The sequence below is a fragment of the Salvelinus namaycush genome, chromosome 2 (genome assembly GCF_016432855.1).
Source record: "Salvelinus namaycush isolate Seneca chromosome 2, SaNama_1.0, whole genome shotgun sequence".
Taxonomy (NCBI): Eukaryota; Metazoa; Chordata; class Actinopteri; order Salmoniformes; family Salmonidae; genus Salvelinus; species Salvelinus namaycush.
In genome coordinates, this window is record NC_052308.1 from 63,280,673 (window position 1) to 63,292,942 (window position 12,270).

The following is a 12,270-nucleotide window of genomic DNA, read 5'->3' on the forward strand; positions in this document are numbered from 1 at the left end:
ATTTTAAGCTAGACATTCTGATATGTTCCATCAGCCTTATTAAATGATACAGCGTATACCTCCTCTACGCTACTTTGATATGCGTCACTGGGGATTAAGAAGTGAGTATACACAATGCCCACAAAAAAGTGGGTATACAGCGTATACCTGCATATACTCTCAAATAAACCAATTAAACTATTCTCTGACTCCTTGCATGGACATTGTTTATTTTGTAATTCAGCAATAGTAATTTAGTCATTCTTAACAAGTAGAACACCTAGTCACACACAACACAAGTTCACACAAACACGTTGAACGGTACATTGCTTATTTGAGTTTTATTTATTAAATTAAGTTAACAGAAATTGTATATCTGCATTCAGAACGGATGGAAAATGGACAACATTCTGAGAAGTGGTGAATCAAGAGGGCAAAGATGTATTTAATTACATATCAAGGTGTGGTATCCTTACATTCATTTGGTTAAACTGCAGAGAGGGAAATTGTTCTTACCGTAGGCTATTATTGATGTTTAGGTTTCTACACTCACATTAGATCCGTCTGTTTCTGTCAAATCAACTAATATTCCACAAATATTTCAAGTACAGTGTACACAGTAAGTGCTATGTTAAACAGGCTTAGCATACCTGTGACTTTTTAGTTCATTTCTGTTTTTGCAATTGGACACCGTTTAAGATTCATGTATACATTTACTGTATTTCTGAAAGTAAGCCAACCGTCAGGCATAATGACATTATTCTGGGTGTTTTTGTATTTGGAAGAACATGAAAGCTATGGGGACTAAACTACACATGTGTCTATATTACAACTCTGTGCTGCCAGTCTGACTTCAGTTGCTGTTGACATGATTGGCCCCGATCCCAGGGTACTGTGTGTTGTTCTGGTCACCGGTGTAGTCTCCACTAAGCTGGTGCCTGTCCTTCAGCAGGTCTGCAAACTGCTCCTCCTGAGAACACACAGCAACAAACGGCTCCATTTAGTTTAGTTTTTCAAGTCATTTTACCAGCTAAGAGAAACAAAAATTAATATATAGCCTAAACACTCGTAATGACTCATCTTTTATCTTAATGATTGTGGTAGATATCTCCAGTCTTACCAGTACGTTCATTCGCTCAGCTGCTGCCACGGCGACGTTCAGCTTCCTCTCATCCTCCTCCCTCTCCTCCTCGATAACCCCCAGCCTATGACGCCGATTAACAACTGCATTTTAGTTCATGTTCAAACCAAATAAACTCTCATTCATTTGAAAGGTTGTGAATGAAATGTCATGACATTTCGATCTGTCCCTCTTACTCCGCTGTCTCACCTGAAAGTGGCACTGGCGAGCTGTTCCTCACGGGCAGCCAGAAGATTCCGCAGTTCGTTAACCTCAGCCAACAAGACTGCATTCTGATCTTGGCTTTGGACAATGACGTCCTCCAGCCGCTTGGCCATTTCCAACTCCCGCTCTGTCACCTGCTCCACCCCCAGGCGGAGCTCCGACAGCTCCTGTGCATGCTGGTTAAATCACATCACAAATCAACATCATGGTGGTCAAGTCATTTCAACATTGCAGTATTTCTTTGATGAGCTGAAGTAATCAACGCAAAAGAGGAAGGAGCCAGCGTTACTGGATGATAAATAATATGAAGATGAACCCACCCTGTCCAGTACGTTGATCTCTTCATTCTCTATCTTCCTCTCGTATGGCTCCTTGCTCTGGGACACTTTGATCCAAGGCACTGGGGCAGGAGGAGACTTTACACCGACACTCTGACACAAGAAGAGGGGATGCTTTCATGAGATTCAATCACTTCTCCCACCCATCGACTCTCCACAGAGCAACCACATGGCAATGCTCGGTTATGACGATGAACCACATGCTTCATAAGGATAACATCAACATAAAATAGACCGTTTGAATGTTGACCATTGAAACCACACGACCAGGATTTCCAAACTCACGTTCTGTGGTGATGAGATATCAAGTGGCGGGTTGGCTTCCCGCTCTGCCTCTTGGTCCTCCAGCGGCAGATTTTCAGTGCTGCTCTGTCTCCTCCGTAGCTGTTTAGGGTCTGCCAGCGGTCTGTGCGGCGCACTCTGGGTTCTAGATACTGGCTTCCTCTCTCTGGCACTCCTCCTGTCTCGATTGCCCCTCTGAAAGCTTTCTTTCCGCTGGCTGCCCTTCACATCCATAGGTAGCTGCTGCAGGGAGTTGTGCAGAGGGCTGTACTTACCCAGGTCTTTAGGGGGCACATAGGTTGGCTTGGATTGACCAATGTTGCTGTTGTGAAAAAGAAAAATCACGACAATAAAGCGAGACGTAAAGAAGATTGTGAAACTGTGTATGCACACAAGCAGGTCTACAAAAATGCTTATGCACAATACACTTAAGTACACTCGCCAACCTCACCTGCTAACAGTAATCCGTAGAGCGTCTGGGCCCAGAGATTCTGTAATCTGGTTCAGGATTGAAGGCAGAGGGTGCAGTTTGTCTATGGTGTCCTGAAGAAGAGATATGAACAGCATGTTAGCTACCACTTAACCTTACCATGGGTGGTCTCAGCTTCGTTTGAAGTTTTATTTGTCACATGCAAAAATACAGTGAAATGCTTAATTTGCAAGCACTACCCAACACTGCAGTATTCAATATCAAATCAAACTGTATTTGTCACATGCGCCAAATACAACAGGTGTAGACCTTACCGTTAAATGCTACAAGCCCTTAGCCCTTATTGACCAACAATGCAGAGTTTTAAATAAAAATAAGGAAATGTTTGCTATAAAAATTGACACAATAAAATAACAATAATGTGGCTATATCCCGGGGGTACCGGTACCGAGTCAATGTGCGAGTGTACAGGTTAATTGAGGTAATGTACATGTAGGTAGGGGTAAAGTGACTATGCATAGATAATACACTGTGTGTAGCAGCAGCATAAAAAAGGGGTAAATGAAAATAGTCTGAGTAGCCATTTGATTAACTGTTTAGCAGTCTTATGGCTTGGAGGTAGAAGCTGTTATGGGGCCTTTTAGACCTAGAGTTGCCTTGCAGTAGCAGAGAGAACAGTCTATGACTTGGGTGGCTGGAGTCTTTGACAATTTTTATGGCCTTCCTCTGACTCTGCCTGCTATCGAGGTCCTGGATAGCAGGAAGCTTGGCCCCAGTGATGCACTGGGCTGTATGCTCTACCCTCTGCAAGGTGCTACAGTCAGATGCCGAGCAGTTACCATACTAAGCGGTGATGCAACCAGTCAGGATGCTCTTGATGGTGCAGCTGTAGAACTCTTTAAGGATCTGACGACCCATGCCAAGTATGTTCAGTCTCCTGAGGGGGAATAGGAGTTGCCCTCTTCACAACTGTCTTTGTGTGTTTGGACCATGATAGGTTGTTAGTGATGTAGACTCCAAGGAACTTAAAGCTCAGAACCCGCTCCACTACAGCCCCATGTGAATGAGGGCGTTCTTGGCCCTACTTTTCCTGTAGTCCACGATCAGCCCCTTTGTCTTGATCACGTTGAGGGAGAGGTTGTGTCCTGGCACCACACAGCCAGGTCGGTCTCTAACCTCCTCCCTATAGGCTGTCTCAACCTGGCACTAACCAGAATAGAACGAGGAGTGGGAGGCCCCGGTGCACAACTGAGCAAGAGGACAAGTACATTAGCGTGTCTAGTTTGAAAAACAGGTGCCTCACAAGTCCTCAACTGGAAGCTTCATTAAATAGTACCCGCAAAACACCGGTCTCAACGTCAACAGTGAAGAGGCGACTCCGGGGTGCTGGCCATGTTGACACTGTATTTCTGATCAATTTGATGTTATTTTAATGGACAAAAATGTGCTTTTCTTTCAAAAACAAGGACATTTCTAGAGACCCCAAACTTTTGAACGATAGTGTACATGTAAACAGGGCTGAAAAGTGACTGGTAGCAAGAATATGGAAATACAGGAATGTCATAATCATAAGCATAATACTTGCCTTTGATTCAGTTGATTTATGCCTACCTGCTTCATTGGGGAAATTATGTCGACCAGCAGGCTGTGTAGGACAGCCAGACGCAGAGGCAAGTCAACATAGCCATCGAAGGATGTCATTGGGATCTCCATGTCTGGGCTGGACACTGTCTGAAGGAAGCACCTCATCCTCTCCCAGTGCTGCTGCAGGAAGTCATTCATGAACAGCATGTACTCCTCCTTCTCCCCAAACCTGTTAATGGAAGAGGATGGGGAATGGGTTAGTGTTGAAGGAGGGAACGTCTGGTTTGGGAATATGGAGAGAAGATGTTTATTCTTGACTTGGACCACATAGTTTGAAGAATTGAATGAGTGTCAAGTATATTATTTCCATCATTGTGTCAGATGTTTTGGGGGTATATTATGGAATGTGTCTAGTAGCTTATGTCTAATGTTGGTATCCATGGCTACGTAGATGAAGTACGATGGGGTGCAGACAGAGGTGAAGCCCCGCGCACTCACAGGGTAAAGTTGGCCAGGTTCTGGATGACCTTGGCGGTGAAGGTGAGGGTGCGCAGGGTGGCCGGCTCTGGGTAGGGCTGTGTCAGACCAAACAGGGAGGGGCTGAGGATGGCGGGACACAGAAAACGGAGAAATAGCGAGGCAGAGATGAGGCGCTGGCCGATTTCAGGTCGTCCCTGCTCCTCGCACAGCTTCACCCAGCTGGAGAAGATCCTGTTAAGCTCTTCAGGGAAAGACCTGCGAGGTAAACGGTGGCGAGAGCGGTCAGTTACAGCCTTGGATTTCCTGTGAATGAATATGAATCAGCACTCATTTGATAGCATTCTTCTGGCTAAGACTGCTCTCCCCATTTTCTATCTTTATATATTGTTTCCCATCAGGTCTCTTTGTCCCTCACCCGTGCATCTCAGTGATTTTCTGCACTGCGTCCTCACACCTCTCCTTCAGGTGACGCTGGTTGTTTGACAGCTCAGAGGCGGGGCATTTGAGAGGGTCCACTTCACTGCTCTCTACTGAGGCATACAGTCGAGTGATGAAGTCCCCTGTAAGAAGAGCAATGGCACAGTTTTGCATGACAACACTTTTCTAAAAGGAAGGTCTAAGAAAGTGTTAAAACAGATCCACTGTTACCCAGGGGGGGGAAATGGTATTTCCAAAAGCTTAAAAGCTGATCTCAACCACAGATATTCCTTACCCAGGGTGTCGATGAGGTACTTCTGCCCCACCAGCTTCATGTACTCATCAATGGCCTTGGTGGCCAGCGTGTTCTCCCTGAAGATCAATGCCTCTTTCTCCCCAAGGCGTTCCACCTCTTCACTACCCAACTCGATAAGGAACTCCTGGAACAAAAACACACAGAATAAGCGCTTTTAGCAAGTTATGACTAGCTGACTATTGTAAAGGTCTAGTTTAAATGCTTATCATGAAGCAGCGGTCACCCCTTTGTTTTCTTACCTTGGCCTTGCCAATGCTTTGCAAGACGTGGACCAGTGCCCCGGCCAGTTCCTCCTTCTCCCTGACAGACAGCAGTGGCTGCAGGTTCCTACACATGCCCACATAGTCTACCGTCACAAACTCTGCAAACTCCTTGTACCTCTCGATGGGCAGCACCTGCAGGTTCTGAAAGCGGGCCTTGACACGGAGCGACGCTTGGGGCCCCAGTTGCTCCTTCGTCCCGCCGGCACCAGACGCCTTGTAGGGAATGATCGGGTGCCATTTCTCCTGGAAGGCCCTTCCACGGATGTCGGCCAGGGATATGGCCACACTGCCAAGGGGATGCAGGGTGGACTCGTCCCGGGAGTGACGCTTCTTCTTGGGTTCCTCGTCGCGGAAGAGGTGCAGGGTGATCTGGGAGACCGACGGCAAGTTGTCCAGCTCAAAAAACTCTCCCCAGAACAGCTGGCAGCCTCCGACCACACCACCGCTGCCCCCGAGCACCCCACCAGAGGACCCATCACCAGCTAAACTGGAGTGATGGGAAGACTTGCCCACGGCTCGGCTGCTGGTGCGGGCAAACAGGGTGCCGTCCAGGTGCAGCTCGCAGTAGTATCGCCTCTTGGGGAGCAAGTCCTTGGCCTCGTTCACCCACAGACTGAGGGAGTTCTCTGTCCGCTCACAGTTGTCCTAACGGAGACAGAACATGTTAGAACGTCAATCAGTGAGTATACAATATGGATTCCTATGATATCATGGCAATATGGCATACATTGAAGGATACGTTTACTTTTGTACAACATTTAAAAAAATATAATATTCCATTTTGTTGTGACTCCAGTCGTTCCTCTCCATTCTGTAAGTAACTGCCAAAATAAAATAAAAACACTTATAAGGAATACAAAGTACTGTATATTGAGGGCATGGGGGTGCTTCCACATAGGAAGTTCCAGACACTTGTAGAATCTATGCCAAGGCGCATTGAAGCTGTTCTGGCGGCTTGTGGTGGCAGTTACCTGTAGAAGCAGGCTACATGAAGAACGGAACAGCTGGATAGGGGAGACTGCTTGAGTCACACAAAAGGGAATATAACGTTGCGGATCAACTTTGGAGTGGCATAATTTCCTGTGTACACATTTAAAGACCTGCATCACTACCCTGAGATATTTGCTGTTTCTAAAAGGACATATTTGGGTGTTTTTGGAGCCTTTGTTTGTTTTTTCGCGCCCACATAACATACAACAAGGATGAGGAAATGATTTGCTGTTTGGGATAAGTTTCACAAAAACAAGTGAAATAACATGCCATTTACATTTTTTTAAAGTGACTTGGTTGTAAAAAATAACTTGTCCTTTAATTGGTATGGAAGATGAATGTTTTTAAATAGTTTCTTTACCTTATTGGGCTGAGCAGCCCGTCTCAGGTCCTCTATCCAGCGGTCTCGCTCAGCAGCGGAGGTGCACCCAAAACAGTGGTTGTTCTCTGAGTTTATCACCTAGGACGTCAATATGAAGGTGGGAAATGCCATCAGTCAATACATGACAGGACAGAGTGAGGCAAAGATGTTATTGGGCAGTATTTAACATGAACCTGGTCAAATCACTTTAAGACATGGGACGAGTATAGAAGTTACAGGTCAAAGGTCAGCCCTACCTCAAAACAGTACTTCTCCCCCAGGATGGAGCTGTGTACAGGCCTGATGACCGTACTGGTGTCTGCACTCAGATCCAGGTTTCCTGCAGCGCTGACTGGGATGGACACGGACTCCCGTGAGCCATGGAGCCTGCTGAACAGACAGGGAGGAGGAGAGGAGTCAAGGAGGAACAGCCTGCCTTACACACCAAGAGCACTATGAGACTGACCGCATACCTGCTCCCTTTGTTCAACCCTATGGTGTTTAACTGGGTATTGCTCTTTCGCATGGCCCCACCATAGAAACGCCGCTTGATCAGCCCCTGGAGACAGAGGGCAGGAAGAAGACAATTAAAGAGGGGGGAGGGAGAGATGGCTAGATGAAGTTCAATTCATCCCCAGGGGCATACTGATTAGCAGGCCCTGAATCATACAGAATCGTCAGGAAATCCAGAGCTGTCATGAATCATGTAATAACAGTGTTTTGTCTGGAGTATGCAGTGCTCACCCTCACTCCTCCATCTTGGCCCTTCAGTCTGGGGCCTCCTGTGGGGGCCATGTGGTCGGGGCTGCATTCTGCAGGTCCAAGAGATACACACAGTTAGCATGTAAACACAGTTTTGGCTTGACATGATCCCTCCCTCGAAAAAAATGGCAACCTTTATCAGAGCGTCTCAGGCGTAAAGTGGGCATTGTGGGTTGTTATTGTTGCGCCATATAAACATATAAATATACTGTATATCTTGTTACATATCACTCACGTCTTACATATGTACGTGTGTACATTTTCCTGTTTATTTGGAAACCATTGGGGAGAGACAACCACTGATTGATCTAATCTCCCCGAACTAAATTGCGGTCCTCTGAAACCACCAGGGGAAGTGTAGTCATTTCCCCCTTTCTGCATTTCCTCTGAAGACCGAACAAATAACTGCTCAAATAGATGAGGCTGCAAGGCTGAAGATTACTCAGACTGAGTTTGACTAACTAATCTAGAACAGTACACGTACTGTATATCTGAACGTCAATACGCCGGCTTTGAAATGTTATTGATCACCACTTTAGCTTCAGTCTCTCCGACAGTTAGAAATGTCTAAGGTAAGACGGTTGAGGGATGACTAGGCTCAGTGTCAAAATGAGTCAACCTTTGATAAGTGTTCAGACAGTCACACCGGATATTACTTTTATCTCGTGGCCTAGACAGGGCAGGAACCTTGCAAGTGCAGCCTTCCTTTCAGACATTGATTAACTTGGTTTAGAGACTACTAAAACCCCGAGTACCACTGCAGAGCAGGAAAATCAGCCGTGGTGTCACACCATGTCAATAAAACAACCATTGAAACGCTTTTTTGGCTAAAATAATAAATGTACCTATGGCAGTAACTAACGCCATCACACAGTACTTCACTTTTCTTCAGAGTGTTCGTTAAAAATTCACCTTTTGATATTCTCCTTTCATAGACATAATCAAGTAAAAGATTCGTATGAATCAATAGCAATTGTGACCGTACAGATGAACTTACACAATTCTTGGAATCTAATCCTTTGCTTACCCAATGCGCCTCCACATGCAATCCAGCGTCTAAATCCCATCATTGAGAGAGCGAGAGAGAGATCTGTCGAACCCGCTTCTCCTAATCACACGTAAGAAGTGAACACTGTTTCACCTCTCATGGTTCTCCTCTCTTCACCAAATGGGCCTTGCCAATGTAGGCATCACATAGAACTAATCAATATCTAATATTCTATAGCCGGACTAAGTCCACAAGCTAATACTAATAAAAGTAACATGAATGAGAGAAGCCACGCTACAAACACTGCTTCTTCTCAACCAGCCCTGACTGGTCTTCTGGAACACACAGATGCGATGGTATCTACCCCCGAAATTTTGAGGAAACAATTTGAAAGCCACTCGCAAGCATAATCACGTCAGCTATTTCCTCTGTGCCTGCTCTACCGTTACTCTGCTAGACTCTCTAGTGGTTGTGATGCTGCCGATTGGATGTTCTCCTTGCAAAGACATCCCTGACTCAGTCTTGCTCTGTCTGTATTTCTAAGGATCAGCCATTTTGATGAGAAAGTGGACTTCACTGTTGTGTCTCCTTTGTGTCTCTGATGATGACGTTAGGAAAGCTATTAGAGAAAGCAAGGTATTGATCACAGTTCCAGGAACCCCATTCACGTGAAACACTCCTCTTGTCTAAAGCCATGTGGCAGTATTGGCGTACTAACCCATGTTGACATCTGCCAGGTTCTGCATGCTGAGGTTTGACAGGCAGCTGCTGACTCGGTTCCGGGTCCACATCACTGGCTGAGAGAGGGAGTAGAAGAGATGCACACTCACATAGTAACCTAGAGAGAACCCATGACTGTCAACGTCACACAGTCAAGTGTGAGTTTCCATTGAGAGTGCAGTGCTCCCAGTAATAGTACTAACTATTAAGTGCAATGCTTCAAGGTTGTGTTGACTCCATGTTGTTTAATGGAAGTGCATTGCTAAGTGTGGTGGAATGTTCAGTTTTGGTGATGTGAGCGGTCTGTGTCGTGTACCTCTTCCTCCGGGGTGATGAGGATCTGTCCGTCCTCCAGGACACAGTTGTTGATGTCCCAAACGGGGACGTCCTGGGGAGGGGCCCATGACAGCCTGGCTAGCTCTTGGGACGCAGCTGCAGGCCCGCTCCCACTCGCATCTATACACACAAACACACACACACCATGACAACAGCACAGTAGATCAGTATAGAATGGGATGGACCAAATCACTCCAATAGTCGCTTGAAATCCTGGCCTTTAAATTGGAACTGTCTGTGTGACACAACTAACTACAGTTGCGTGACATGGTCTACAATAGATGCCACTAATTTGACTCATTTTGATGACCCTAGTCATGCCTCTGATTGGACAGTTATTTTAACAATACTCTATTTCTGTTTCTGACATTGGCACAAATGGAGCTCTCTGAGTTTTCCTGATTACAATATAATCTAAGGAAACCAGCAATGGTCGTTCTGGGGGATAATTGAGTGCACACGCTGGGGCTTGGATGTTTTTCATTCTGACTAATTATGGCATGATGTCGTTATCTGACACAGTGCACATGGCCACTCCCATTTCTAGTTTGTTTTGATTCTATCTTCTCCCCGCCCCTCCTCGCTCTCCATCTATGATGAACCACAACTCTCACACATCCTGTATCAGTTTGTTTTCTATGCTAAGTATGGCTGTATTAACTTCTCCTAAATCATATCACATTCTGTAGTTTTTTTTATCCATATCTGTACCTTCAGGTGTATTCTAGTCTCCTACGTGAATAGACCGACTGAGAAGTCCACTCAAAATGGTCTCTGACTGTATGGTTGATTATAATGCTTTTGGTTTTATGCAAACTCACTTCTTTAACGTGTAAAATGCTTACTAACCATGTCTACCTTCATCATGGGTTCTTAGACACACACTAAATGCCATGTATACAACACCAGATGTCATCATTTCACTGAAGTAAAATGACTGAAAATCTAAACTAGACTAAATTGGAGAGACTAACTAAACTATACAAATTCAAACCTAGAATTTAAAACTGTACTCAAAATGGTTCACATACAGTGATGTCGGACGTCTTAAAAACCAGAAGAAAGAGCATGGTACTGTCATGTGTGGTGCTAGGTGTGCATTCTGATAACAAGGCAATCCGCTTATGGTGTGCATTCTGCGCCTTCACCTTGTAGGAGGGTTGAGGTGCTGTTTCTGCTCAGCAGCCGGGGCCTCTTGAGCTTCTGAGAGACGGTGCGTATGTACTTCCTGAACAGTGCCCCTCCGCCCCCTTTCTGTGGCGTGTCCGTGGGGGATGGTTCCGATTCGTCTGCGCTTGCCCCCAGTCCTGATGTTGCCTGGGCTGAAGGGGACAGGGTAGTGAACAGCGACCCTGGTGGCTCAGACTGGGCCCTTCTGAAGGGGTTCTTCCTGCAGGCAGGGTTCTTCTCCAGCTTGGGGGTCTCCCCTCCTCGTCCAGCGGTTGAGGCTCTGTCCCCGGGATCCTCGCTCATGGCTTTCCGCCAGTTCTGCATCTTATTACTCCATTTGGTGGTGGAGGTCTTCTCCATCTTCTCTATTGTTGTTGATGGTGTCTCTCCACCCTCTCCTCTCGTCCCGTCGAGGGTTGCTGCCTTGGCTCCAGTGTGCCACTTGTAGGTGTTGAGAGGGTCGACGTCCTCAGGAGGAGTGGCGTCTTGAGGATGCTCAGCAGGTGTCTCCTTCTCCTCCTTTGTGGGGCCCGTCTCCTCTGCAATCTGTTTATCTTCTGGCTCAGATTCAGCCTCCTGGTTTGTGTCCATTTTCATCTTGGTATTTGTGGCTATCTTTTTTTTTTAGCTTGCTCCTCTCACTGTTTTCAAGAATGGAATAAATTGTCCTTACCTCCCTATTTAAGGTCTCCTCAAAATGTAATCACTTAGGATGACTAATAATCTGGACATTTAGTTGTTTTCTTTCTTGATTCTTTTTTTATTTCTGTGTTCCAAAATGTCATCCGGCAACATCTGTCTGACTGCTTCGTGTGAAGCTCCTTTGCTGTGAGTCTTCACGCCCTCAACCTCCCACACTCAACGGTTGCTTCCTTTCAGAGTGTCACTCGCTTTTTTTCTTCATGTATTTTAGTATTCTGACTGGTCTCTCTGCTCTCTCACCTCTCTCCTTCTTTCCCTTGCCATCCGTATCCAAGAGTTCTCTTTTTACTTTACCTCAAATCCTCCCACCCCTTTTGTAATGTTCTTAACGCCTTACTGGCCCTTGTCTTGAACAGACTATTGTTAAATTCCTCCGCTGCTAGGAAGACATCTCCTCATTAAAATCCTCAGGACCTCTTCACGTGTATGGTTTAGGTAACTAAAACTCAGGTTTAGTCTGTGTCGTTGTCCTCCACCTCACAGGAAGTGTGTCAGTTCACCCAATCAATGTGAAAGCGCCAGAGAGGAACAGAGAGAGTTTTCGAAATGTTCTACCCACTTGCCTACTCTTTTTTTGTATATGAAATGTAAATACATGCTTGGTTCTGATTTGTTCATTTAGCCTAGATATGGATTGTTTGCATCTGTATCTTCCTTTACTGTCACGCCCTGGCCTTAGTTATCTTTGTTTTCTTTATTATTTTAGTTAGGTCAGGGTGTGACATGGGGGATGTTTGTGTGTTTTTGTGTAGTCGAGGGTGTTTGTAGTGTCTAGGGGGTTTTGGTAGAGTTTATGGGGTTGTTCAG

At 45.7% G+C, this 12,270-nt stretch overlaps 1 protein-coding gene across 1 annotated transcript; it reads right to left on the bottom strand.

The window, feature by feature from the left end:
• Positions 1-305: 305 nt before the first annotated feature.
• LOC120065741 (RAS protein activator like-3-like) lies at positions 306-11,890 on the bottom strand. Its single transcript, XM_039016832.1, has 18 exons — positions 10,740-11,890; positions 9,572-9,711; positions 9,254-9,332; positions 7,530-7,597; positions 7,259-7,344; positions 7,043-7,172; positions 6,786-6,884; positions 5,411-6,079; positions 5,151-5,295; positions 4,854-4,998; positions 4,457-4,693; positions 3,986-4,187; positions 2,396-2,487; positions 1,948-2,266; positions 1,645-1,755; positions 1,310-1,500; positions 1,100-1,184; positions 306-949 (listed from the first exon to the last, which is right to left on the bottom strand). Exons 1-18 carry the CDS (start codon positions 11,356-11,358, stop codon positions 833-835), a joined length of 3,534 nt encoding a protein of 1,177 aa, XP_038872760.1. The 5' UTR covers positions 11,359-11,890; the 3' UTR covers positions 306-832.
• Positions 11,891-12,270: the final 380 nt, after the last annotated feature.